This window comes from Chanodichthys erythropterus, chromosome 23, assembly GCF_024489055.1.
Source record: "Chanodichthys erythropterus isolate Z2021 chromosome 23, ASM2448905v1, whole genome shotgun sequence".
Classification (NCBI taxonomy): Eukaryota; Metazoa; Chordata; class Actinopteri; order Cypriniformes; family Xenocyprididae; genus Chanodichthys; species Chanodichthys erythropterus.
Genome location: NC_090243.1, coordinates 10,217,979 through 10,245,944, shown reverse-complemented (window position 1 = coordinate 10,245,944; position 27,966 = coordinate 10,217,979). Strand labels below are relative to the sequence as shown.

At 36.1% G+C, this 27,966-nt stretch overlaps 1 protein-coding gene across 2 annotated transcripts; it reads left to right on the top strand.

Annotated features, from left to right (window-relative positions):
- Positions 1-27,966, top strand: crhb (corticotropin releasing hormone b). 2 transcript variants are annotated; one of them, XM_067377159.1, is made up of 3 exons: positions 1-62; positions 15,748-15,809; positions 27,308-27,966. In XM_067377159.1, exon 3 carries the CDS (start codon positions 27,330-27,332, stop codon positions 27,816-27,818), a length of 489 nt encoding a protein of 162 aa, XP_067233260.1. In that variant the 5' UTR covers positions 1-62; positions 15,748-15,809; positions 27,308-27,329; the 3' UTR covers positions 27,819-27,966. The 2 variants fall into 2 exon arrangements, with proteins under 2 accessions (XP_067233260.1, XP_067233259.1); XM_067377158.1 differs by lacking the exons at positions 1-62; positions 15,748-15,809 and adding an exon at positions 25,518-25,713.

Sequence of the window (27,966 nt, the reverse complement as noted above, 5' to 3'; positions counted from 1 at the left end):
CAGGAGAGAACGTGGTGATGGCTGCGGCATCTGATTTGCATATCTACTCTAAATAAAAGCTGGTGAGTCATTGCTTTGAAGAGTGTTAAGAGGCTCCATGTGTCAACTCCTGTTGTGCTTTATAGATATCATTATGAGCTCCTGGGAATGCCACTGCAGTGGATTCACGTTTACATTGTTGCACTGCTCTAGAGGTGGTTGGCAGCAATGGCCAGGGGCAAGCATGCTTGATTTCTCTCTGGCTTCTTCATTCTGGGTTTTGGGATGACTCCTTTTAAACTTGAGTTTTAAATAAACATCAGCTCACAGCTGGGCAGCACACCTGTTTTTCTGATAGTGTTTAGACGGAATTCAAAACTGTTTTCATTTTTGGGTGAACTATATCTAAAAAAGGAGAGATATCATGAAAATCTGACTTTTTCCCATGTTTAAGTGTTATAATTGGGTCCCTGGTGCATCTATCAACCCAGAAAACATGACAAAGGACAACCCAGTAACTTTGTTTTGGTATGCCTTTCTCTGCAAGCATGTGAAAAAACGAGCCACTCAGATTTTGCCCCCCTAGTGACGTAGGAAGGGGATCTTATTGTAATATTATCGCCCCTTAATCTGCCCCTTTGTTTTTGCAAGTGACAACGGTGTACCAGTTCTAGCGCCATGGTAAAAGTTCAAACAAAGCATGCTAACTGTTCTGTCATTGGCTGCATAGACGAGCACAGAACACTATTTAGGCCATGTTGGGCTGCTTTAGAGAAGAGGAAGCTATGCCGTCATTTTACACGGACTGCTTCACAAAGAAGAATCAATTCAACACTGGATTTGCACAAAAGATTAACATGACGGCAAATGCTAGTCGATGAGTTGAATCAACTCCACAGCAACTACGTAAATTTATCCACTAACCGTTCAGAAACATCCAGTTGCATTCTTCAGTTGCAAAAGTTGTAACTTCTTCCTGAGTCTCTCCATCAGTGTCCGACTCTCATCATTTTGGCTGGGTGAGATTCTCCAGCTTTGTTGTTGACTGAAGCGTGAAGCTGTCAAAGCTCCGCCCTCTTTTGGGAAGTGGGACAGAAACAGCAGCTCATTTGCATTTAAAAGGACATGCAAAAACTATTTTTGCTCACACCCAAATAGGGGCAAATTTGACAAGTTATAATAAATGATCTGTGGGGTATTTTGAGCTGAAACTTCACAGACACATTCTGAGGACACCTGAGACTTGCATTACATCTTGTGAAAAGGGGCATAATTGGTCCCCTTTAAGGCAATCATTATAATTAAGGAAACATGATGTTATATTGGAAAACAGTATATGTACAGTCCAGTAGTCCTGTGGCAATATACTGTTTGCAATATAATGCAATTCACAGTGTGAATCATTGTGTTTCTTGCCAATGAGTCAGGACTTCACTTCCGCTATTGTTCTTTTGAGTCTTTCCTCAATATTGCCAACGGAGTCGTTTATGTTGCAGCTCACTGAACAGAGATAATCATGAGAAATCGACAACCTACACTTTAATTACTCTGGAGCTCTATAAAACTTGATGCACATTGAAGCAGAGCTCTAAAACCCAAATTCTACTAGGCAACTTCCAAGACTTGACTGCTTGAAAAGCCTTTTTTTTTTTTTTTTTTTTTAGATGTGAGGCAATTCACCAGGAGGTGTGGATTTGCCAATCCCGTTAACAGATCTGAAAGCTGGAGTGTGGAATTTTGTTTCTACTAGTACATAGCACATGAAACAAATGCCGCATTATGATGCACACGTACATCTTTTCCTCAGGGCAGGAATATGCAGAGATGTTTTCTGTCCCATGAGCATGGGAATAAAGCCATGCAATTCTTTGGCTTACAAATTTGGACTCATAAAATACATTAATAAACTTTATAGATGGAATAAATGAAACCATCTTAGGGCCATTTTGAACGTGAGCTTGTTTAAAATTCTTCTAACATCAAATCAGATCTGGTCCCTATAGACTAAAGCATCATAAATACATCTCTTTTGACATTGAATATGTAGGTGCTTTCATTAAACGTTCCATCTACTTCAGGATATGAAAACGGTTCTTCAGTAAGAACAAGGACACACAAAATGTACTTTTCTGTCATTTCAGAACTTTGTTGAAACATTTTTAAAGCAGCCAGTCTGTTCTCTGAGAACACACTGAACTGTTGCGTTTTGAATTTCCACTTTTAAAATAGAGTAACTGGAGCAAGATCCTTTCGAAAAAAGTCCCAGGTGAAAAAAAAATTAGACTTCCATAATGTAGAGTGCTCTATTTTCACACACTAATTTTGTACTTAATATACTAAAAATTCTTCTTTAGTACTTCTTAAGATAATCTCAAGAACATCTAAGTGTACTCAACCTTGAGACACCTTGAATATGAACTAAAATGTGCTTTTAAAATACTATCTCTGTATTAAAAATTGTATTTAGTTACCACTTGTAGTACACTTGTATGAAAGATGGGTTCAAGTGTACTTCAAGTGATAACTTTACAGATATAGTATGTTAAAAGCACATTTAATTTATATTCATGGTGTCTCAAAATAGCACAATTTTTAGTATATCAAAAGAGAACCTGTATTAAACAGGCTATTTAATAATTAATAATAATTAAGCTCAAAACTATGCATAAATGTGTGAAAATTATAATATATACTGTATATAGGCCTATATATAATCTCAAAACATTGTAAATGTCCAAATTATTAAATGTGAAAATGATAAAAAATTAGATATAAAAAATGTATTACGTAAAATTAAAGCATTTAAATCATGTGACAACCTGGCCCAAACTAACATTTCTCTGTGTGACAACTAGCCCTGCTTTTTTTGTTTTTTTTTGCTTTTTTTCCTCCAATTATTAAAATCATAGTCTAATATATGTGCCTGCTAATATTTTATAAATAAATAGTTCAGGTTCTTCCGATTCAAATTGTTTGAATTGTGTAATTATTATTGCTCATTAATGCGTGTTGTGACATGTTTGCACTAAATGCAATAAACAACATCTCCATTAATTGCTCTAATGAACTGCTAATGTGCAGCGTGAAAATACAATTACGACAAAACAGAGCTTCTTGTTTTTACATCGGCAACTCGCGGTCCTTGCTCAGTAATGACATAAACCGATATAATAAAGCTTAAAGTGTGTGCTTCAGAGAGAACGCCAGCTCTCCTGAGACACTGGAGACCTTCTCAATTTTTAGACACGTCAAAGGAAAATTCAATCCACTGTATTTATTCCCTTCATTTTCAGAGACTGGGGGAGATTCTTTTTAGTGGATCGACATTTTTATTGATTCAGTGCCATATTCTGTCCTCATTTCAGAGAGAACATCAAGCTGTGTCTTTTCCCTTCTTGATGTTAAAAGTTGGAAAGAGGTTTGGAGAGGGAACACTTTTTAAGCCCAAACTATAAAGATACGTGCACCGCTCCCTTGAGAGAGGCTGACTCATCCAATGAGAGCCTGTAACTCATATATCGATAAATTCCACTGCCAATTCAACATCGCAGGCATCTCCTTCTAATTGATCACGGACATCTGTTGTCATTCAGTCCTAAACAAGATGTCAGCTTTGTTGACTGCAATCACTTACGCTGATGACTTCTCTCAACAAGTGAAAAATAAACAGTACACTTACTGCAATGAGAGGTTGGCCAAGCATCTCAATATCTTCGCCTCTCCACACCCTTAAATGAAGCTTTTTTTTTTGGCTAAGAGGTGTCTTTCGATTTATGCTCACATGGAATTGGCTGATGCATGACCCTGCGTCTGAATAAATCAACAGCGTTTAATTAAGTAAATTCAGACGTGTCTCTCAACATTGGTTTCGGATAGGAATAGGTTTGTGCGAATGAAGTCATTTTTATACATCCCATGCCTCGAGTGCGTGAATGAAACATGATTTGACGGCGAAGAGTCGTTTTACGCACAGTGGAGCTTTACGTTTGTTCTTTTTGCACAATTAGCAACTTTAATGATGGTGATTAATTAACAGGATAAATCAAACTGATTGATGGGTGCAATCCTCTGATGATCTGTTCAGTCTGTGCTTCGCAGAGAGAGCTCAAAGTATCAACCTTGGAGCTAATGAACACCAATTAGTGCAGTAGATGACTTTGGTACGCCTTTGTTTAGGCTCACACTCGTCGTCCCTAATGAAAAAAGTACAACCATGTGTTGAAATATCCACATAATGATGTGGATGGAGATGACCAAGGAGACCTTTTCACACACCAATTAGACAATTCTTTAATGGCATTGTTCTAAAAATTCTTTTTTTAGCCTTCCACACTCATATATAGGAAGTGAAACTTTTGCCCGAGGTAATTATTCCTCAGGATTTTTAAACCTGGATGTGTACTCTGTGACTTATTATGAAATTTCACCATCTTAAGTAGACTAGACACTTCTCGGATGGCCTCTCGGAGGGTATTTCTGTGCATTGTAGCATCGCACCTTGATTATCTGCTCTGAGGGATACACTTCCGCATCCATCCAGAGATACAATTGGTGGCTGATTATGTAAATAACACAATGCTGAATGAAGCATGAAGATGTTTTACTGATCAGTCACTTGGACTCCATGTACTTATATGCCCATTAAAGGGGTTGTTCACCCAAACATGAAAATTAGGTCATTATTTACTCACCATCATGTCGTTTGCAATCTGTACAAGTTTGTTCTGTGGATGATATTTCAAAAAAATACTTTGAAAAATGTCTGGGTTGTTTGTTGACTATCACTGAAGAAAAAAAACAGTGTTGAGAGGTGTATTGGACCCTATTGACTCGTACCCTATAAAAAGATGCTACAGTAAAAACCTATTAATTGGTTACAGGTTATCTTACCATATAAGGTGAAAAATTGTAAATGGTTTAACTTTGCATTATATGTAATTTTACTGTAAAGTACCAGCAAATTTATAATTTTTGCAAGTAAAACCTACAAATTACTGTTTAATTTATAGTGAAAAGCAGTAAAAGGACATTCCCAGAGGTCCTTGTGTGACATATCACAATTACATTTTACACAATATACACAATTATTTTATTTTAATAGTTTTCTTTGTATTTTTATTATCAGTAATGTAAATTAGTTTTGTTAAATTTTATGTAATTTAGTTAATGTTTTTACTTTAAATTTAACAGGATATTGATGGACAAAACCAGTTGAAATATTCTTGAAAAATCTTTCAGCAAAAAAAGAAAACCAAACGGGTTTAGAATGACATGAAGTGAGTGAAAAATGAAATTTTTAAATGTTTAATTTGAATTAGTGATAATTCAAGTAAAAAGAAAAAAAATACCATATAGTACATAAAAATTAGGAAAAACAGAAACCTACAATATAAAAACAGACATCACAGGGCAAAATGTGTTAGCATTTTACTAGTTTTTCTTCATTTGAAACTGCTATGGCATCGGGGAAGATGCAAGGGCATTAATTTGCATTATAAGATTTTACCTAAAACCCATTCAGACAGTAAAACACAAATGTTTCAGACGCTTAAAGGTGCCCTAGAACTTTTTTTAAAAAGATGTAATATAAGTCTAAAGTGTCCCCTGAATGTGTCTGTGAAGTTTCAGCTCAAAATACCCCATAGATTTTTTTTAATTCATTTTTTTAACTGCCTATTTTGGGGCATCATTATAAATGAGCCGATTCAGGGCTACTGGCCCTTTAATTCTCGTGCTCCACGCCCCAAGAGCTCGCGCTTGCCTTGAACAGCATAAACAAAGTTCAAACAGCTAATATAAACCCTCAAAATGGATCTTTACAAAGTGTTCGTCATGCAGCAGGTCTAATTGCGTAAGTACAGTGTTTATTTTGATGTTTACATTGATTCTGAATGAGTTTGAGGCTGTGCTCCGAGTCTAACGGCTAATGCTACACTGTTGGAGAGATTTATAAAGAATGAAGTTGTGTTTATGAATTATACAGACTGCAAGTGTTTAAAAATGAAAATAGTGACGGCTCTTGTCTCCGTGAATACAGTAAGAAACGATGGTAAATTTAACCAGAGTTAACAGTACATTAGCAACATACTAATGAAACATTTAGAAAGACAATTTACAAATATCACTAAAAATATCATGTTATCATGGATCATGTCAGTTATTATTGCTCCATCTGCCATTTTTCGCTATTCTTCTTGCTTGCTTACCTAGTCTGTTGATTTCCCTGTGCAGATCCAGACGTTCTGCCCTTGTCTAATGCCTTTCATAATGTTGGGAACATGGGCTGGCATATGCAAATATTGGGGGCGTACACCCCGACTGTTACGTAACAGTCAGTGTTATGTTGAGATTCGCCTGTTCTTCAGAGGTCTTTTAAACAAATTAGATTTATATAAGAAGGAGGAAGCAATGGAGTTTGAGACTCACTGTATGTCATTTCCATGTACTGAACTCTTGTTATTTGACTATGCCAAGATAAACTCAATTTTTCATTCGAGGGCACCTTTAAATAAGATTTAATTTTAAATTTAAGATTTAGTTCACAAACAGCTGACAGTTTTGACATAAATATGATTTTCTTTTACAATAATAAATCCTATAATTTGGCATTAGTAACTTACTTTTCACACCATCAGTCATGTGCGCACTCAGGCTCGACTTTAATCTTGCTCTGACCGGATCACTTGAATCAGTGAGTTGTTGACTCGAACAGATGCAATCGGGTCTGTCCAATTCACGAATTAATCATACAGTGCGCTTTGTGAAACAATTTAGCAGGCTCATTGAAAAGAATCAGCTCGTTCAAGAATCGGACACCACTATTACGTCTCTGGGTGATGATTTCTTCAGTTTAAAATAAAGACAAAATGACATGATTTTATGAAATGTAGTGTAGTAAAAAGTACAACATTATACTTTGTATGTTGCGAAGTAAAAGTTTCCCAAAATAAAAATACTCAGACAAAGTACAGATACTTGAAAAATGTACTGAAATAAAGTAACAAAGTAAAAATACTGGTGTTTTGTAGTTGGTCTACTACTAAGGGTCTCTGTATACTTAATGACTTAATTAAGTCTTTTTTTTTCATCCCTGTCAGCTAAATTAAACTTTAAAAATTAAAAGAGTCATCTTTTCCAGTCCTTCCAATTGAGGCATTTTATTCAAAAACAGTTTCACCACTTTCCCAACCACCTCTCTGAATCTGAAATAATTTTTTTTTTTACTCTTGACCATGGACAAAGTTGGCTGATATCTACCCTTTATGGCAAAATAACTTCCTTATCCCCATCTCCCACTGACACTCTCAAAGAGTCCTGGGAGCATGACTTGGGCTTTAACATTTCCGAGAATCAGTGGAAGAACATTCATAGTCTAGTGCATTTCTCATCCAACTGTGCTACACATGCCCTAATGCAATATAAAGTGAAACACAAAGCACACTTTACCAACGCTAAATTAGTAAAGATGTTCCCTAACAGAAGTGATGCCTGTATTGGATGTAAACAATCTCCGGCTTACCACATACAATACATATATTTTAGACTTGTCTAAAGCTAATAGACTATTGTCAGAGTTGTAAAGAGTACCTGTAAACCATACCATTGAGTAAGAGTACAGATAACATACAGTGAAAATGACTCCATTAGTTACAAGTCACCATATGTTTGAGGAAAAGTCTTAAGAGTATCTGATTTTAACAGTACTTAAAAATTTAAGTACTAAACATAGGCTCAAAGATGCACTAGTTCTCAACACCTAAGAGACATGCCAGTGAAAACAAGAAACCGTTGATTTGTGAGGAGAGCAATCACGTTAATTCTGAAGTCAAAATAAAACTGAACACCTCAACATTGCAATAAATCAAGGTTGACACAACAGCCTCTTCAACATCTACACTCAAGTCTCAGTTAAGCTAAGTGCTCTAAAAAGGGATAAATAAACCAATATCCTTCAAAAAGGTGTTTTCAGTGTAACAGATAAATAAAATAATGTTGAGTAAAATTAAATATTCAAAGCCTACTTGCATTGTACATGCTGTTTTCGGCCTCAACACCAACTGCAGCCATCCAAGACAGCAACATAATGTGGATAATACATGTGGATTACACACGGACAAGATGTGGGCCGGGTCTGGGCCAACATTATATTGTGTTGCTGTCAGGGATGTCCTCATCTCATATGTGCAACACCTGTGATTCAGCAACTCTTAAACCCATATTTACGATAATTCCGAGATCATTCTGTGTGAGTAAGGGCAAAATGCACAAGATATAGTACCTTCAATGCCTTGTAGATGGCAGAAATAAACATGCTTCAGAAAAAGTTAGGTGCCAAATTCAAAATCTAACAAGTAATTGCATTACTCATCACAAATGTATTGGAGTACATATTCTTATTCAAACATGTAGTCAAGTAGAGAGTAAAAGTTGCTAATATCTTTGATACTCAAACTACCAAGTAGCCAAAAAGATACTTAAAAGGTACAGTAACTAATTACATTTACTCTGACTATTGTTTCAGACTCTTTTACAGACCCTCAATACCAACATTGTCCCTAACACCTTAACTGCCCTGTTTAATTTTCTTTCATTTCTGATTATACCTATAAAATGGAGCGTGTTAGTGCCCTTGCAAAATTGCTAGCCAGATGTGTCATTCTCATCAAATGGAAGCACTCTTCCCCACCAACGCATGAGTAGTGAATGCGAGAGGTATTACAGTGCATCCAATTTTAAAAATTGAGATACTCTCTGAAGGGATCCTTGAGCTCTTTTCATATGACCTGGAACCCTTTACCTGCTATTATTGATGTTCTTATTAATGGGCCAGATAATAAAGTGGACTGGACCTGCTGATTAGAGAGCTCTGGTGAGAGGTTTGATCCTGTGTCTGAATTTATTATTTATTTATTTATTCTTTTTTTTTTTTTTCATATGTGGCTTGGATCGGGGGAAGGGGATTTGACTGTGTTTTGTGTACTACTACTTAATTTTATTTCCTGTCAGGTGCCTTGTGTTTCATTATAGGGCTTTTCACACTTGAAATGGTTAACCCTGGGTCATTCTAAACCCTGGGTAAATGGAATCCTGGGTTATCTTGCTTCACTTTTCATAATATCCCTGGGGTTAACAATTAAGCCTGGGTATTCATAAGATGATGTTTAACATTGTACATCCATAAACCCTGGGTTAACGTTCTTATTTGCATATTTGCAGTGTCAGTGTCATTGATTGGATAAACGCAACACGCAACTTGTTTACATACAGTAGTTCTAGCATTGCGCATCCTGTATTGCCGACTGTACTATCGAGTTTATAATGAATGGACATTTCGGACTATAAAGGTAAGAATGAAATGATCTCTTCTTCACTCAAATTTTCATGTTTTCTGTCAGCATTTGACATTTTTCCTCTCAAATGCTAAATTTACTTTTTATATACATTGTGAGTGTTTCTGTGACTGTCTAAAGCATGTAAATATGAGGCGCACGATTGGTTGTCCGTTGCTAATCATTTAGTTATAACACCTTATAGGGCCCTATAAAATCTGTTTTATTTTTCCCCAAATTCCGATTTATTTTTTCCCAAATTCATTTTTTTCCGTTTTAATTTTTCTGGATTCCGTTTTTTTCCGTTTTATTCATTTTTTGACTCCATTTTAATGGTTAAATTAAATTTTAGCAATCAAAAAGCATGTCTAATTAATTGAAATAATTAATCTTGTCCAATTTACCAACAATTTAATAAAAGTTTAACAAAAAAATTATGATAAACGTTTTATTCTTTCCCTTCAACTTTTATTTTTACCAAATTCTGTTCTCTGGATTCCATTTTAATGGTTTAATTCCATTTTAATAATCAAAAAGCATGTCTAATTAATTGAATTCTTAAAAACAACAATATTTATTAATTAAAAATATATATTTTTATGATTTTTTTTTCAGAAGTTCTGTTGTGTATTTACATTTTTTCTGGCAATCAAATGAACGCATACCATTTAATTTATCTTTTAATCATGAAATTAAACTTTTTTGTCAAACAATGTGCTGCACAACAGAGCTACTGTTAAAATTAAAACATGGAAGAAACACTAAGATTATATATTTATTATTATATAAATATATTTTAATAATTTATTGTTAAATTAATTTATCTAAATTCTACTGTACAACAGTAAGGGGGTCGCACACCGGACGCGAAGCTCGGCGCCGCGCAGCGTCGCGTCTCTGACAACTCACCGGCCGCGCACACACAGTGCTGGGTAGTAACTGATTATATAATTTGATTACATAATCAGATTCCAAAAATTATATAAGATTATATGTTTTAAAATACAGAGTACAGTTACATTTTTATTGATTACATGATACTTAATATTAACAAAATAGCAGTATTATTCATCATTACATTTTATAAATCTTTATTTATAAATCATATTCTCATTAAATTTTCTTTTCTAAAACAGCCTATTATTGCTGATACATGTTCTTAAAGGATATAATTACGTAGAAAATTGAGGGCACACATAATCAAATAAAATATTTAATATTTTTTGTTTTATTTAGAAATAAATGAAACATTTTTTATACTTAAATAAAAAATATTTAACTTTAATAATTATATAATAATAATTAATAATAAATAATAATTACTTTATTACCTTTTCATCAACTTCATCAAACCCTGTCATAATGTAATTTTTAATACACTTCATGTTGTTAACACATTTTCAACATAATGTTTTGTATTATATCAATATGGCACATGATTATCCTATTCAAATCTATGTGATAAACACGCTAGGTCAAAAGAAATCTAAACAATCAGATTATATTACCTAAAATGTGTAATCTATTAAATTATGTAACTAACTTGTTTTCATCATTTAATTTGTATTCAGTAATGGACTACAATTTGTAAGTAATCTACCCAGGGTCCAAAAGATAAGAAAAAGAAAATAACTGATTTTTTTTTTTTTTTTTTGCACATGTACACTTACACATTTATCACATTTTTGTTACTTTTTAGTAAATCAACTACTAAACTACTATGGATCTTAGACTTAGACACCTGTGTGTGTGTGTGTGTGTGTGTGTGTGTGTGTGTGTGTGTGTGTGTGTGTGTGTGTGTGTGTGTGTGTGTGTGTGTGTGTGTGTGTGTGTGTGTGTGTGTGTGTGTGTGTGTGTGTGTATGCATGATTATTGACACAATCCAAAGACAAGTAAGGTTTTAAGTCTAAGATCCATGGTAGTTAGTTTACTAAAAAGTAACAAAAATGTGATAAATGTGTAAGTGACAGGATTAATCTCATTGGTTACGCAGCTTCCGGAAGAGGTTTGATCTCGTGCATCATTCATGTTCGGTTGAGTATTTGTTGTTTGTGTTTAGTATGTTTTTATATTTAATATGTGAGTAAAAGCCTAAATTAAATCTGTTCGTCATAAAAAGCGATCGAGTCTCTTCAGAAAATTTGGACTTAACTGCTCGAGTCATATGGATTAGTTTTTTGATCTCTTTATACATTTTTTGAAGTGTCAAAGATCAAGTTTCAAAGGCAGTCTATGGAGAGACAGACATATCTCAGATTTAATCAAAAAGATTAGTGCTCATGTGAACAGCGTCAGCCAATACTGAGCTGGTGTTTTGACGTAGAACGAGGAAGCACTGCACTGTGTTTAGTAGGGGTGTGACGAGACAGGTATCTCACGAGACGAGACGAGAGATTGAGTTCACGAGATGAGACGAGATAAGATTTTTACCAGTGCCTAAGGAAGTCGACCGGAAGTTGAAGTCGGCCGCGTGCCGCCATCTTGTAGCAGAACTTTACTTGCGTTAGCATCCCATTGACTCCCATTCATTTTGGCGTCACTTTGACAGTGAATAACTTTACATCTGAGGCGTTTAAAGACTCCATTTGTCCATTATTTATTTCTAAATATACACGACAATGTATAAAGGGCTCCATTACCTTCTATGTTACATTATGGCCCCGTAGAAACAGTTTTTGTAAAAAATAGGCTAACGATTGCGTCATAACCACTCGACTCTCTGTCGCACAGTAGAGAAATTACCGTACAGACAGGAGGAGAAGCTCGCAGGCAATAGTATGCATTAACTTAATATGGCGTACTGGCGTTACATTTAAAAATACTATACAAAATAATTAATCAGAATACTTACTCCTGCTCACTCACGCCAAAGAACTCCCCGCTCAAGCTCGCCGTCTCTGCAAGATTAACGATGGCAGTTTGCACGCACAGCTACTAGAAGATTTACATCTGTCAGACAGGTTGCGGACGTCATCAAGCTTAGTGTGAGTCTGCGCGTCAGAAACGGAAGTGCTATAAATCGCTAAAAATGGGCTTCACTTGTCTCAATTGAGTTTCAATGGGGTCGCTGTGTCCATTTCTTTTACTGTCTATGATGAAACCGCGCTTCCGCGTCATTCATTTCAGAGTCACACAGGCATGCAGGATTCATGTTTAAATAGTCTTTTTTGCGGTTAAATATTCACAGACACTAGTCTATATCGTGATTTAATTTAAGTGTACTGACCTGCTTTTAATTCATCCATCAAAAATTTGACAAATTCCGTGACATTCCGCGTTATATAGTAAATTCCGTTTTTATGACTGGATTCCGTGATCACGGAAATTATAGGGCCCTACTTATCGTTTCACATTGTACAAGTTTGGCACCGCAATGCTCCGAAGCAGGGTTTCATAACCCCCAGTTTAAAAGCGGTGCTAACCCTGCTTCTAAATTACAAGTGTGAAACGTTCTTTTACCGGGGTTAAAAGCGGTGTTTAGAATGACGATAACCCGGGGTTAAGCGCAGTGTGAAAAGCCCTATTGTGCAACAGTTGCAATATCTTTTATAAGTCTTCAATAAAAAGAAGTGGAATATGGACACGACCAATGAAGTGAGAATGTCTAATGTTTTTGGTCAGAGCTCTAGTGACAATCCTGCAGGAATAGTTTGGAAATTATGTGCATAATCATGTTAGGGCAACACATTGGGATGAAAAAAAAAGCAGAATAAAGGAGCGGAATGAATATGATGCTCCTAATCAGTGCAAAGTCGCGCGTGTGTGTGTGTGTGTGTGTGAGGGGGCAGTGACAGGGCAAAGCTGCACGCTCTCTGTGTAGTCACAGAGGAAAAGGCCACAAGTCATTGATTCTGTGTCACTGAAACATGATCAAAGATCGTCCAGAAACATTCCCACGGGATTGAATGCCCTATCTAGAGAAGACACCAAATGAGGTCACTTTTGCTCAACGATAAATCAAGAGAAGTCAGGATATTTGGTATTAATGTTCTGTTTTGTGTTTTTAAAGGATTAGATCACTTTCAAATTAAAATTACCCCCAGCTTTACTCACCCTGAAGCCATCCTAGGTGTATATGACTGTCTTCTTTCTGATGAACACAATCTGAGATATTTTAATAAATATCCTGAGCTGAAGAAAGTGCTTCCATCCACATCCATCCATCATAAACTTATTCTACATGGCTCTGGGGGGTTAATAAAGCGATTGCTTCTGAAGCGAAGCAATCCATTTGTGTAAAAAAAAATCCATATTTAACAAGTTATGAAGTAAAATATCTAGCCAAACCGCCTTCTGTATTCAAGCTATGTAGAAAGTGTAAACTGGTGTCGGTTCAGTTACACTTTTTCCGTAAGTTGAATAGGGAAGGCGTAGTAAGCTTTTTGAACTGCAAGAGTTTTACACTTTCTTCGTAAGTTGAATACGGAAGGCCGTCTGGCGGAAGCTAGATATTTTACTTTGTAATTTGTTAAATTTTTTACACAAATGCATTGCTTTGCTTCAGAAGGCCTTTATTAACCCACCAGAGCCGTGTGGACTATGCTTATGACGGATGGATGTGGATGGAAACACATTCTTCAGCTCATACTTGTACCCGTTCACTGCCATTATAAAGCTCGGATGCGTCAGTATATTTGTTAAAGGGATAGTTCACCCAAAAATGAAAATTTAATGTTTATCTGCTTACCCCCAGCGTACCCAAGATGTAGGTGACTTTGTTTCTTCAGTAGAACACAAAAGATGATTTTTAACTCCAACCGTTGCCATCTGTCAGTCAAATAATGGGAGTGAATGGGAACTCGATCAGTAAGAGTCGAAAAACCTTGCATAGACAAATCCAAATTAAACCCTGCGGCTCGTGACGACACATTGATGTCCTAAGACACGAAACAATAGTTTTTTGCGAGAAACCGAACAGTATTTATATCATTAAACACCACTATGTCAAACTGCGTTCAGCACTCGGTTAGTGAGGTCTGATCGTGCTCTGACAACGGCAGTGTTGCCTAGCACTCATTGAAGTATAAGTGTGAAACATCACTGCCGTTGTCAGAGCACGATCAGACCTCACTAAACGAGTGCTGACATAGTTTGACATAGTGGTGTTTAATGATAAAAATTCTGTTCGGTTTCTCGCACAAACCGATCGTTTCGTGTCTTAGGACATCAATGTGTCGTCACGAGCCGCAGGGTTTAATTTGGATTTGTCTAAGCATGTTTTATTTACTCTTATAAAAGAAGTTCCCATTCACTCGCATTATAAGACTGACAGACAGCAACAGTTGGAGTTAAAAATCATCATTTGTGTTCTACTGAAGAAACAAAGTCATCTACATCTTGGATGTCCTGGGGGTAAGCAGATAAACATCACATTTTCATTTTTGGGTGAACTATCCCTTTAAAATATCTCTGAAAAAGAAAGAAGAAAGTCATATACATCTAGGATGGCTTGAGGGTGAGTAAAGCTTGGGCTAATTTTCATTTGAAAGTGAACTAATCCTTTAAAGTTTACAAACTAAACTATCCTAATTTTGTTTTTTTCCCCCCCCAAAAAATTATTAAGTTGCTAATATTAAAACATCTTTTAATGCGATCAGTTACTACTAACACACACCATAAAAACTGACTGTGTAACTACTTCTACCTGACCTGACCCTTAAAATTGCTTTCAATGGTGTTACCTAATGTAGTCTGATTGATTCAGTTGTATTGAATAATGTATATTGAGTTGAATAAAACTTATATATTTAGGTTACCTAACAAAAAAGAGTGACGTTTTTCTTACGAAACTGCCCTGAACAAAACATGTTTTACAGTGCAATGCCGTGTCTCTAAAGCATTTTAGTTTAAAAGCTGCGGCACAAAAGAAAATTAAGTACACTTTGGTTAAAATATTCATGGAATTGCACTTAGGTAGTGCAGTTAGTTGGCAAGGTACTTCAGTAAACAATCATTGCGTGCAGTACGAGATTTGAATTGCTTACACAGATAATTTTAATATGCTTTTTCGGTTTACCAATAAAACAATACTCCACAGTACCTAAATTATACATTGATAAACTGAAATACCTGTAAATAACATACACTTTTTGCACACTTTTTATTGGGATGCTTACATACATATGTTTAATGTTGCAAGGTCTTCTTTAAATCTTAAACTCCTTATAACAAATTCAGAGGGACTCGAAGCCAGCAGCAAGCCCTAAAGGTATTCTTAAGGGGAAAAAAAGGCACCTTGACGCACCAAGAGACAAAAGAGTTTTTTCAGCAAGCATTTTTAAAACAGTGATGCTTGACCCATATGTTGTCAAACCCCAATTGAGTAGTACATCACGATTTCGATCCATGAAAAATCTTATATTGTGCTTCACTGTTATTGTCATCAGGGATATTATACGTTCACATTAATTTTTTTTGCTCTGATATTGTTTTCTTCTAGTGTTCCCAGAAGAGTGTGTCTTCATATGCTTCTTGAAGATTGCAATGGGTTCCGCTGTTCAGGTGAAGTTCATTCTAACATGCACTTTTTAATAGCAAATAGGTAGTATTCTAAAACAACCCTCATTTGCATAGAAAAAGAGATAGATTTGCTTTGAAAACGATGACTATGATGTTATTTCAGCACAATTCCGGCACATTCAGTGATTGGTTACACTGTATAGTGGGTGGTTTGTGAATATCGCAACTGGTGTAACTGTTTTGTGAATTTGCCCTACATTGTTTATTTCCTTACTGTTTTATAATCTCCTGCTTAAGTAGCGATTTTTGTATTAAAGACAGGGAAGACCTGAGGAAGTTTACAGGATATCTCAGTTAAATTAAGATGTCAGTGCAGTTGACTAAAATGTATGATTGATTCTCATGCCAAACCCAAGATCTTCTCATGAGGGTGACTCATGTCATGTCATATCAAATCACATTGTCAGGCCCACCAAATCGCAAAGCCAGAAGTGTCAGAAAAAGGTAAAAGACAGGGATCCTACACTTTCTGTGACAGGTACTCAAAACTTTATGAGTTAAATGAAACCAGAAAGGGACAGGTGCAATAGAGCATGGCATTTCTGGAAGGATATCTGTGCCTTCTCATTATCTCAAGGTGATTCAATAACAAAGGCCAACAGTGAAGAATGTGGAAAAGTGGAGTTTTGTTCATTCAGAATTTGTTTATTTGATTTAACTCCATACAGTCTACATATAATAAAATGAAATGAAATGAAAATGAAATAAGGGCCTGAAAAATTGGTTTCAGGAGGACCTCAAGAGGTCAAATTAAATATTATATGAACTGTTTTATTTTATATTTATTTATTAGAATATTATATTTATTTACAATTATTGCAACCCTATCAACAAAATTGTCTAAATGCAGTGATTTGTTTTATCATTTTCTAGTAAAAATGTTGCAAGTTAGCTAGTTAAAGACCAGTTACTGGTTTGTATTTATTGATTACAATGAATATAAAATTAATATAAGCTAAAGTATTTTAGAATTAGTTAAAGTAAAAAATAAAATAAAAAAATATTAAATTGTAAAAATAGTTATTAAATATTTATATTATATTTTATGTAAAAGTATTTTAAGTGAGCAATAAGGTATGAAAGGCTGTGCTGTATCATGAATAAGTCACGGCTGAAGGGCGTTGTTAGGCAAGACGTGAAGCACCTTATTGCTTTTATAAAATGGTTACCACAGAATACAAATATTAAAGCCAAAAAAATATGTATCAATGAAACTTTCATGAAGTAAAATCACTAAAAGCCTTCCTTTCACCAGAAAAAATAGTGCCTGACTGTGAACAGCAATAGAAGTTACATTATTACACCATTAGATGGCGGCAAAGACTGCCTTTATGAACGAGTCACTTATTAGCAAAGACTTTTATATTGAAAAGACTACATTTTTGTAAACACAGAACAAGACGCAACTGACAAATGCTTCGACTAGCACTGTCAGTTATGGGAAAAACCTTTAATTGTTAAAAGGACAAGATATTGCATATTTTTTTATTATGAACATAGGACTGACCTGAAGGAAAATGCTAAATCTAAATGCAGGTAATACTATCTCACAATACTCTTCTACATAATACAGGAAGTTTCAGTGAACAATATCAATTGAGAACAAACAGTTTACGTTGCTAAGAGTGGCTGCTATGGGTGTTGTGTAGTGATACACAGCCGTTGGGTGAAGCGGTCATAGCCGTGTTTTATCGTGAAAAAAATACAGCTATTGACCAATCAGAATCAAGGACAGGAACTAACCACTTTATAATAATAAATTAAAAATGATATATTTTTGATAATTTGATATTTGATAACAGGGAAATCATGCAGTAACACAGCTCTTACATTTTTTTTTTTTTTTTTTTTAAATATGAATGAATCGAATGTCAATACAAAAGGTTTTGAGGTTATGGCAAAATATTTTGAGTGATGTAGTAACAAAAGACATATATTGAGGCCAAATAAGTATATGTATATGTTTTGTAATTGTATGTCATATTTTGTTAATACGAAACATTTAAATAAAGTGAGGGGGGAAACCACCCCCCCCACACCAACTTTGACCTAGATTTAACTAAGATTGCTTTTTAAAAAGATCAAAAAATACAATCCGTGTAAACAATTCAAATGAACGATGCTTAAAATAGCAAGATAGAAGAACTCCTCATTCAGGAGTAAAAGAACTAAGACTGCACATTGTGTTCATGTTTGCTGTAAACTAATACATTTCTTAATGAACAGACCTGTGGGTGGCAGAACAAAAGATAAATTTCAGTTCTTCTGTAAGACACTGTTTAGCTTTTGAATTTTAAATTAAGACAATCCTTTGTTCCTTCCCCACAATTAGGCATGTCTTCGCAAAATATCCATCAATATAACAAAGCTTCCCATCGCAGAACAACAAGCTCCAAATTATCAATGGAAAACTTAATTAGGCCCAGAAATGCAAAGTAACAAATCAAAGATGTGTGTGGAGCAGAGGAGACCATCACCTCTCACTCTGAATGAATAATTAAGCCAGATGATATTTTGCTCATGTTTGACGCTGTGTGTGATTTAGGCTTTGCGGTGCTGATCCAGTTGGATTTAGAGTATCGTGGCCTGAGGGGGGTGAGATCGGCGCTCTGAGCCCTGACCTCATCTGCTCTCCCCGTCAGCCAAGAGCTCCTTGTATTTTAAGAGACCTAAAGGACTCACTGCTCTCAATGAAATTTCCAAATGCATGCACCTAAAGGACAGTTGCCTGATGGGGTTGCAGTAACATGATTTTGGAGCTCTCTGTTTTTTTTATAACTTTCCACTGTTTGGACTATAATGCTGGATGACATTTACGTACCCATGAGCAATTGGATTTTAACAAGCTTATTAAAACTTATAGGGTACAGCTGATGAATTCAGACATGTCTGTCAGACAATAAAGTCTCCGCTGTATTTTCATTATGATTCAATCCATCTGAGATTAAAGACTAGTACAGTCCTTATGGCGTTGGCAGTGAAGTGTGCAACCAGTGGACTCTGCTATCCCATAAGCCCACCAGAATTGAGGGCCCATCAGATAATAAAAAAGGTACACTGTGAGGCAGGAAGCTCTTTTCAAGTGTTAGTGTTATCGATTCAAAGATCGATAGTCAAGAAGTAAGTTCTTCATCAAATTCAGTACATACTGTACTATAATGGTACACAGACAATTATTCCATGAAAAATATTGGACCTAATATTGTTTTACAGTCACTGATTTTACTTTTTGATATATTAAATACAAAAAACATATATTTAAAAAGTATTAAATCTTATATAAAATACTAAAAGAATTTTTAGTCTCTCTGTAGTCAATAATTTTATCCCTTAAAACTCATCTTTGATCACCAACATAACACATTTAAATGTTTTTTTTCCTGTGAAAAAAAATGTCTTCATGACTTAAAATAGCTTGAATGTAACTCTACACCCTTGCTTCATTTAGTATGTGAATCTATGAATATGCTAATTAGCCCCGCCTCCACTCACTCACACAAGCTCAGAGATCCGCTCGGTCAACTTACTGAGGTAAACGCCGCACAATGGTATTGTTTTTTTTTTTTTACAAGGTCGGACACATAATGGTAATTAATATGATTAGCCATTTGCTTGACTACATTATCAAACAGCTAGTAATATGTTACTAATGTTACACAAACCGTTCACCATCTCAGTCTGCCTTCTAAAAATCAGTATCCTTATAAACACTTTGAACAACTCAGAATGTCAATAGTATAAAGTTCATCATAACATCGTAATATACATCATACACTCACTATATTGCTAAATTTACTCGATATTTCATATCATCAAAATATACCGGGATAACCTGGCATCTCTTGAGACTCCCCTGCTTTACAGCGGTTATAGTTAATGATATGCTAAAGCCCGTCGGCACGTTGATGTGATTGGTTACAAGGTAGTTTGTGATGTAAGAAACGCCAGCAATTTCAAACTGCGTTTTTGAAACCCTCTTTAGATCACTGCAGTTTTAAAGAGAAAATAACTCCGCATCGGTGCTGACTTATGAATTTGCACATGGTTTGTCTTAAAGCATATTAAAAACACCACATACATATAAACAACATTAAAAAGGTGCCCTAGAACTTTTTTTAAAAAGATGTGATATAAGTCTAAAGTGTCCCCTGAATGTGTCTGTGAAGTTTCAGCTCAAAATACCCCATAGATTTTTTTTTTTTATTCATTTTTTTAACTGCCTATTTTGGGGCATCATTATAAATGAGCCGATTCAGGGCTACTGGCCCTTTACACAGCTAATATAACCCTCAAATGGATCTTTACAAAGTGTTCGTCATGCATGCGTCGGATTATGTGAGTACTGCATGCTGATTATTGTTTACATTTGATTCTGAATGAGTTTGAGGCTGTGCTCCGTAGCTAACGGCTAATGCTACACTGTTGGAGAGATTTATAAAGAATGAAGTTGTGTTTATGAATTATACAGACTACAAGTGTTTAAAAATGAAAATAGCGACGGCTCTTGTCTCCGCGAATACAGTAAGAAACAATGGTAACTTTAACCACATTTAACAGTACATTAGCAACAAGCTAACGAAACATTTAGAAAGACAATTTACAAATATCACTAAAAATATCATGATATCATGGATCATGTCAGTTATTATTGCTCCATCTGCCATTTTTCGTTATTGTTCTTGCTTGCTTACTTAGTCTGATGATTCAACTCTGCACAGATCCAGACGTTCTGCCCTTGTGTAATGCCTTTCATAATGTTGGGAACATGGGCTGGCATATGCAAATATTGGGGGCGTACATATTAATGATCCCGACTGTTACGTAACAGTCAGTGTTATGTTGAGATTCGCCTGTTCTTCAGAGGTCTTTTAAACAAATGCGATTTATATAAGAAGGAGGAAACGATGGAGTTTGAGACTCACTGTATGTCATTTCCATGTACTGAACTCTTGTTATTTAACTATGCCAAGATAAATTCAATTTTTCATTCGAGGACACCTTTAAAAACTTTTTTTTAAACATTAAATGAAGTGCCATAAGTACCAAGGAAATTCAAAGATGGATGTCTAGAAGTGAGTTCTTCATCGAATTTAGTAAAAAAAAAAGTGCCATAGGTAAATATTTAAATAGTAATATTAAATGTTAAAAGTTTATATAAAATATTAATGTTTTATTTTTAATGGTTATAAAAAGTAAATAAAGTGCTGTATATGTGCCATAAAAGTTCAAAGATTGACATTCAAGAAGCACGTTCTTCAAATTCAGTACATGCTATGAATGTATACTGGATTTTGGACACAACACATTGAACCATAAAAATGGGGTAATACAGTTAAGTCTTCCACTTAACACCGGTATGGTGTCTTTAAACATCTGAGTGTGCTGTTTTTAAACATCTCAGGGTGCCATTAATACGTCGTGTGTGAAAACCAGGAGGGAGCCAATATTGTGCGTTTTCAGATTCAATTAAAGACACCAATTCATATCAGCAAACACCCCATTGAGAAGACAGATGAGCCTTTCTATTGAGTCAGACCACAGTCTATTTGGAGCAGGGAGATCAGCATGCTCTCTGAGCCTCTTTAAACTCATTTCTAGTACTGACAACCTTTTATTGATATCTCCTCGCAGTTGACCAGAATAGACTATATCTGTTGATGATGCTGCGCAGCTTAACGGCGTCATTGTTAACAACGCTGCCGTAATCCGATGCAATTACAAGGATGAAAGTGAAGAGTCCTATGTAGATGTGAGGAACATATGAGGTAAAGAGGTGAATGAACTTTGAGTGTTACGCTTATCAAGAGCAAGATTTAATGGTTCAGTTACTCTCTGATGTGTTTCAGTCTTGAGAGCCGCTGGTAAACATACCAACACGTCATATGCCTTATGATTCTTATTAGTCAACATACACCGGTGAAAAACCACATTCAGCGCATGTATGGATTCGGTGTGGTGAGCCTACGGCACTTCCTGTGTTTTGTCACGTGCCGTGTTTTGTGATCCACTTACAGACGTTGATTTGAAATCGTAGTGACATCGATGACCACAAGCGAATTTGTGAATTTTACAGCGAGGTGGTACGCTGGATTTGTGTCAGGAAGCAGCCGCATGTCATGATGGGACTTGACACCAGGCCTGAAGGGAGAAGGAAAATTGCTCTACTTTATTTTGCGGAGAAACGCTTAAGCTTTTGACCTCATCATTTGTTTGATCGCTTCATGCAATCAATCAGAATGAAAACTCCCACGCAGTGAAAAAATATTCAGTCAAAAACATCAATGAATGTCAGGAATTGCTTCATAAAGGTGTTTTGTCTAACTTTTATGATCACACAGACGGCTGCGCAACGTGGGGTGAATATAATAATAATTAATTTACCGAGTGAATCACCGGAGTAAATTTGAGTGGATTAGGGACTAGGTGCTTTGAGGAGCTGGAAATAGAACCAAGATGTCTGCTGCCTTCTTCATCTGTCAGCTTTATCGTAGATGGATGCAGTCATTATCCATAATAACGTTATTCTTGGGATGAATCCACTCTTCTTGTTAACCGTCAGCCTTTTTCCCTTGAGCCTTCCCCATCCCACATATCATAAATGTAATGGCACTTTCCACAAATAGGGTGCAAATTGGTGCCCTCCGACTTTTTAAAAAAGTGTTACAGGCACAAATCCCATGCTTTTATTGTAAGAACTATTGGATATGTTTGATAAGCATGAAATCTTAGCTAAATATCTGTATTGCTCCTTAAAATGGTGATTTTGGCCTGTCCACATCAGATTTCTTTGATTTCACGATTGTATCCGACAATTAAAATCCCACAATGTCCTAATTTTGAATTGATATTCAGTTTTATATAAACAGAATATAGCATAAAACACTGAATACACTGAAACATTTCACAAATATTTACATGGCAAGTGACATAGAATAAAACTGAAATTTTGATGTAGAAAGACTGATATTGTATTTTCTTGTAAAACTAATAATATTTTTATTTACAACTTAGAAAAATAATTTTTGTAGAATATTAATTTGGAATCCTCAGGTTATCAGCTAGTATTTTATGAAGGTTAAGCCATTTGTTGAGGAAAAGGAAAGCAATAGAGTTCAAAATTTCCCGTCAAGGTTCCGGAAGTACAGTGTCATGAAAAAGTATGTGAACCCCTTGCAGAATCTGTGAAAATGAGAATTATTTTAATAAAATAAGAGGGATAATAAAAAATGCATGTTATTTTTTGTTTAGTACTGTCCTGAGTAAGATATTTTACATAAAAGATGTTTGCATTTAGTTCACAAGACAAAACAATAGCTGAATTTATTAAAATAACCCCATTCATAAGTATGTGAACCATTGATTCTCAATACTGTGTGTGGTTACCTGATGATCCACAACTGTTTTTATGTTTTGTGATGGTTGTTCATGAGTCTCTTGTTTGTCCATCTTCATCCTGTTCAAAAGTTTTCACACCCCGACTCTTAATGCATCGTGTTTCCTTCTGGAGCATCAGTGAATGTTTGAACTTTTTTTTACTAGTTGAGTTTGAGTCCCTCAGTTGTCCTCAGTATGAAAACACAGATCTCAAAACCTACAGTCACTGCTGGAAAGGGTTCAAATATGCAAAAATGCTTGAAAACTGATGAATCTGCAGGAGCTGGAGGATTTTTCTGAAGAACAGAGCTCAGTTTAACTGCTCAGGACAAATAAGAGACTCGTGAACAAATATCACAAAACAAAAAAGCAGTCGTGGATCATCAGGTGACCACACACAGTATTGAGAATCAATGGTTCACATACTTATGAATGGGGTTATTTTAATAAATTCAGCTATTGTTTTGTCTTGTGAACTAAATGCAAACATCTTTTATGTAAAATATCTTACTCAGGTTATCTTACTCAGTACTAAACAAAAAATAACATGCATTTTTTATTATCCCTCTTATTTTATTAAAATAATTCTCATTTTCACAGATTCTGCAAGGGGTTCACATACTTTTTCCATTCATTTTTCTCATGGGGATTTTAAAAAAGTCTTTGTTAAAGAGTTATAAGCCATGAACCAAGCCAATTAGCCACAAGGTGAATCATAATGTTACAAACTTTGGTTTGAAGCAAAAAGTTGTTGAAAATCTGACAAATGATAAAGTGTACTTAATGGCTTTAGTGAGGGAAAGAACTACAATCCCATGAAGCATTGCAAACAGCAAATTAAATTAAAAAGGCAGAAATATAAAACTTCTCATGTTCAAAATGTTGATTATACATATATATAAAAACAATAGTTTATTGCAAAATATGCATATATATACAAACATTTACGTATTTTGAGAGCTGATTACATTCGCATTGCGTCATGAGAGTGGGCGGAGCTAAAGAGCTATTTTGGTGCTGTTGCTTTTTCGAATCACTGATTGGTGTATTTTTTTCTGTACAGCATCATGGGTAATGTAGTTTTTCACTAGAAATTCTGCTGTTAAATACAATTATTTTAAAAATAAGCTGAAATAATGCGGACTGATGGCTCAAACAGAAGCAAATACCATGGATTAACAACTTCGTAGCTCACAGTAGGCCTGTCTTTAAAAGGTTAGTTCACCCAAAAATGAAAATTCTGTCATTAATTACTCACCCTCGTGCCGTTCTACACCCGTAAGACCTTCGTTGATCTTCGGAACACAAATTAAGATATTTTTGTTGAAATCCGATGACTCAGTGAGGCCTCCATTGCCAGCAATGACACTTCCTCCTTCAGTGGTTCAATATTAACATTATAAAGCGATGAGAATATTTTTGGTGCACCAAAAAACAAACAAAATAATGACTTATTTAGTGATGGCTGATTTCAAAACACTGCTTCAGGAAGATTCGGAGCACAAATTAATCAGCGTATCGAATCATGATTCGGATCGCGTGTCAAACCACCAAACTGCTGAAATCACGTGACTTTGCGCTCCAAACTGCGGATTCGACAACGCTCCGAAGCTTCCTGAAGCAGTGTTTTGAAATCTGTCATCACTATATAAGTCATTATTTTGTTTTTTTTGCCGCACCAAAAATATTCTCATCGCTTTATAATATTAATATTGAACCACTGTACTCACATGAACTGATTTAAATATGTTTTTAGTACATTAATGGATCTTGAGAGAGGAAATGTCATTGCTGGCTATGGAGGCCTCACTGAACCATTGGATTTAAACAAAAAATATCTTAATTTGTGTTTCGAAGATCAACGAAGGTCATTTCCCTATGGAACAAAATGAATGGAGATTTTACTTCCGGAACCAGACTGTTGCACTCTATTTCATACCTTGTTTTATATCCTATTCATCCTATGCCTAATTTTTTGCATGTTTTTTGCAATGTTTAAAAACCAATCATGTTTTTTACGGATAACCCACATAACTGGTTGAAAGGACGAAGCAGCAATGTGGAATTTCCATTCAAATCTATTGGGAAATATGTGACCTCTGCTTCATTAGACATTAGCATGTATTGTCTAGAAGCTGATTTGGACGCCGTCTGATTGGCATTCTGAAAGCAGGTGTGAAGGGGCTCGAGCCAAGTGTTCCATCTCCTAGCCTCCCTCATGGCCAGAGCAGAGCGAGGGGGGAGGACAACACTTGACAGCAGTGACTGCGAGAGTGACGTGGTCCTGCCGCTGCGCATCTGTAATCACCGGGACCCAAAGCTCTGTCTGTGCTGTCTGGATAAGTGACACCCACTAGAACATTGCCCGAAGTTCACCACGCCTGCGTGGCTGTGGCTGCAACAACTCAACAACCTGCGGTTTAGTGTGACGTATTTGATGACGATTTTAAAGAGGGAACAACCTGGACTGTGACTGAGGAATTGACTAGCTTACACCACTTTAAAATCTTTGGTAAGATGAATATGCAACTAAGCAAAAATCAACAATGTAACCAAATATTCAAAACCAAACAATGACCCACATTGTTCAAACATTCTGCAGGGATAGTTCACCCAAAAATAAAAATTCTGTCTCAAACCTGTATGAATTTCTTTCTTCTGCTGAACACAAAAGAAGATATTTTGAAGAATATGGGTAACCAAACAGTTGTTTAACTTCCATAGTATGGAAAAAAGATACTATGGAAGTCAATGGGGTTACATGCATTCTTCAAAATATCTTCTTTCTTGTTCAGCAGAAGAATTCAGGTTTGGAACAGAATGAATGACAGAATTGTCATTTTGGTGAGAACTTTCCCTTTAAGTAAAGATTATGGATTCATAACAGAAAAGCATAAAAGTATACAATCCGAATTCAATCAGTGTATGTATTATTCAAGTCAGTCTCGCGCTCAACAAATAGGCCAATTTGGCGCCCTTACGGTCAGCTAACCGACGTCAACTATCTTAAAGGCATGAAACAAAACACTAAAGGCCCAAGACATATTTTTGATATGCAAATTTGTAATAAAGTGATGAATGAAAACGATACTAATGTTTTGTCTACGTACCATCCCATAGTGATCTCAACGAGAAGCGCTCGAGCAGCGAGTTGTTGCCATGGTTACTTCCTCAGGCGAACGGGACTTCTCTTCCCTAGCGTCTGTTTAGTGCATTCTGCTTAACTTGAAATGTAACTTTTAGGGAACTCGTGTTAAATAAAAATACGTACTTTTAAGACACTCGTCTCAAACTTTTGTTTTGACTTTCTTTGGGGATTCAAGTCATAATTACAGAGCCTCGTAATTCGCCTCATGCATTTGTATACATTTCAAGCTTGTAAAATATTTAAATGACACACTCTTACATATTCATTAAAGAGGAGAGAAGATCAATATAAAGAATCCTAAAATACCCCTGGTTTTGCATCTTTTTTCATACACATACACACTCAATGACACACACATACACACACACCTCGATGACTCATTCAAACCGAAAACTGTTCACTTACGTTCATTCAAGTCAGCTCTCTCTCTCCTCTGCGCAGACGCAAGCTACTAAATGCGTGACACTTGTCGCTGACCGTGCCTATATAAATGCAAACTCCAGCCTTCCTTTGAAGAAGTCCTAAAAGTAATAACTTGATAGGCAACAACTGGAAGAGAGACGCACCTCGCAAAGTTCAAAAACCATCCAAGGATATACCAATTACGCACAGGTACGCAAAATCTTATCTAGAATAAGACAGCTCATATTGCGGTAGCCTAGTAAACCTTAGCTAATATCATGATGTTACACTAGTAATCTTTTTATAGTCAGTTTGTATTGCTATGGATGCGTCCTCGTGTTTTGCGCACAATGAGGCACCCATCTATCCAACTTTAAGGCGCGCGTAAATGCCCAAGTGGACTTCGAAATATACTACATTTGTGCAATGCAAATATATTCAGTAAGGACGCTTTTAAAAAAATGCATCTGTCATGAATTGAGCTTTGTCCCAGAGAGTGCAAAACAGTTTTTGAGAAGTTGAAATCGTGCGCATAATTGACTCACTTCTCCCACAGATTCTCCTCGCCACTTTTTGACATGAAGCTCAATTTTCTCGTCACCACCGTGGCTCTGCTCGTTGCCTTTCCACCACCGTATGAATGTAGAGCCATCGAAAGCAGCTCCAACCAGCCAGCCACGGACCCCGATGGAGAGCGACAGTCACCGCCGGTTTTGGCACGCTTAGGGGAGGAGTACTTCATCCGGCTCGGTAACAGAAACCAGAATTCTCTCCGAACCCCAGCCGACAGCTTCCCCGAGACATCCCGGTATTCCAAAAGAGCACTGCAGCTCCAGTTAACGCAGCGTCTGTTGGAGGGGAAAGTTGGAAACATCGGCCGCTTGGATGGCAATTACGCGCTCCGGGCGCTCGACTCAATGGAGAGAGAGCGCAGGTCGGAGGAGCCACCGATTTCCCTGGACCTGACCTTTCATCTGCTACGAGAAGTACTGGAGATGGCCAGAGCCGAACAAATGGCCCAGCAAGCTCACAGCAACCGCAAAATGATGGAAATATTCGGGAAGTAACCATGAGCAAACCCATCAGCCAAAGATATTTTTACATTTAGCACAAACATGAATATTCTGTACCATAGTGCTGCTTTTCCATCATGATCTATTTATACCGGTGACTTATTTATTTGTAGATATTTCAATGAAGGCGAATAGAGTACAG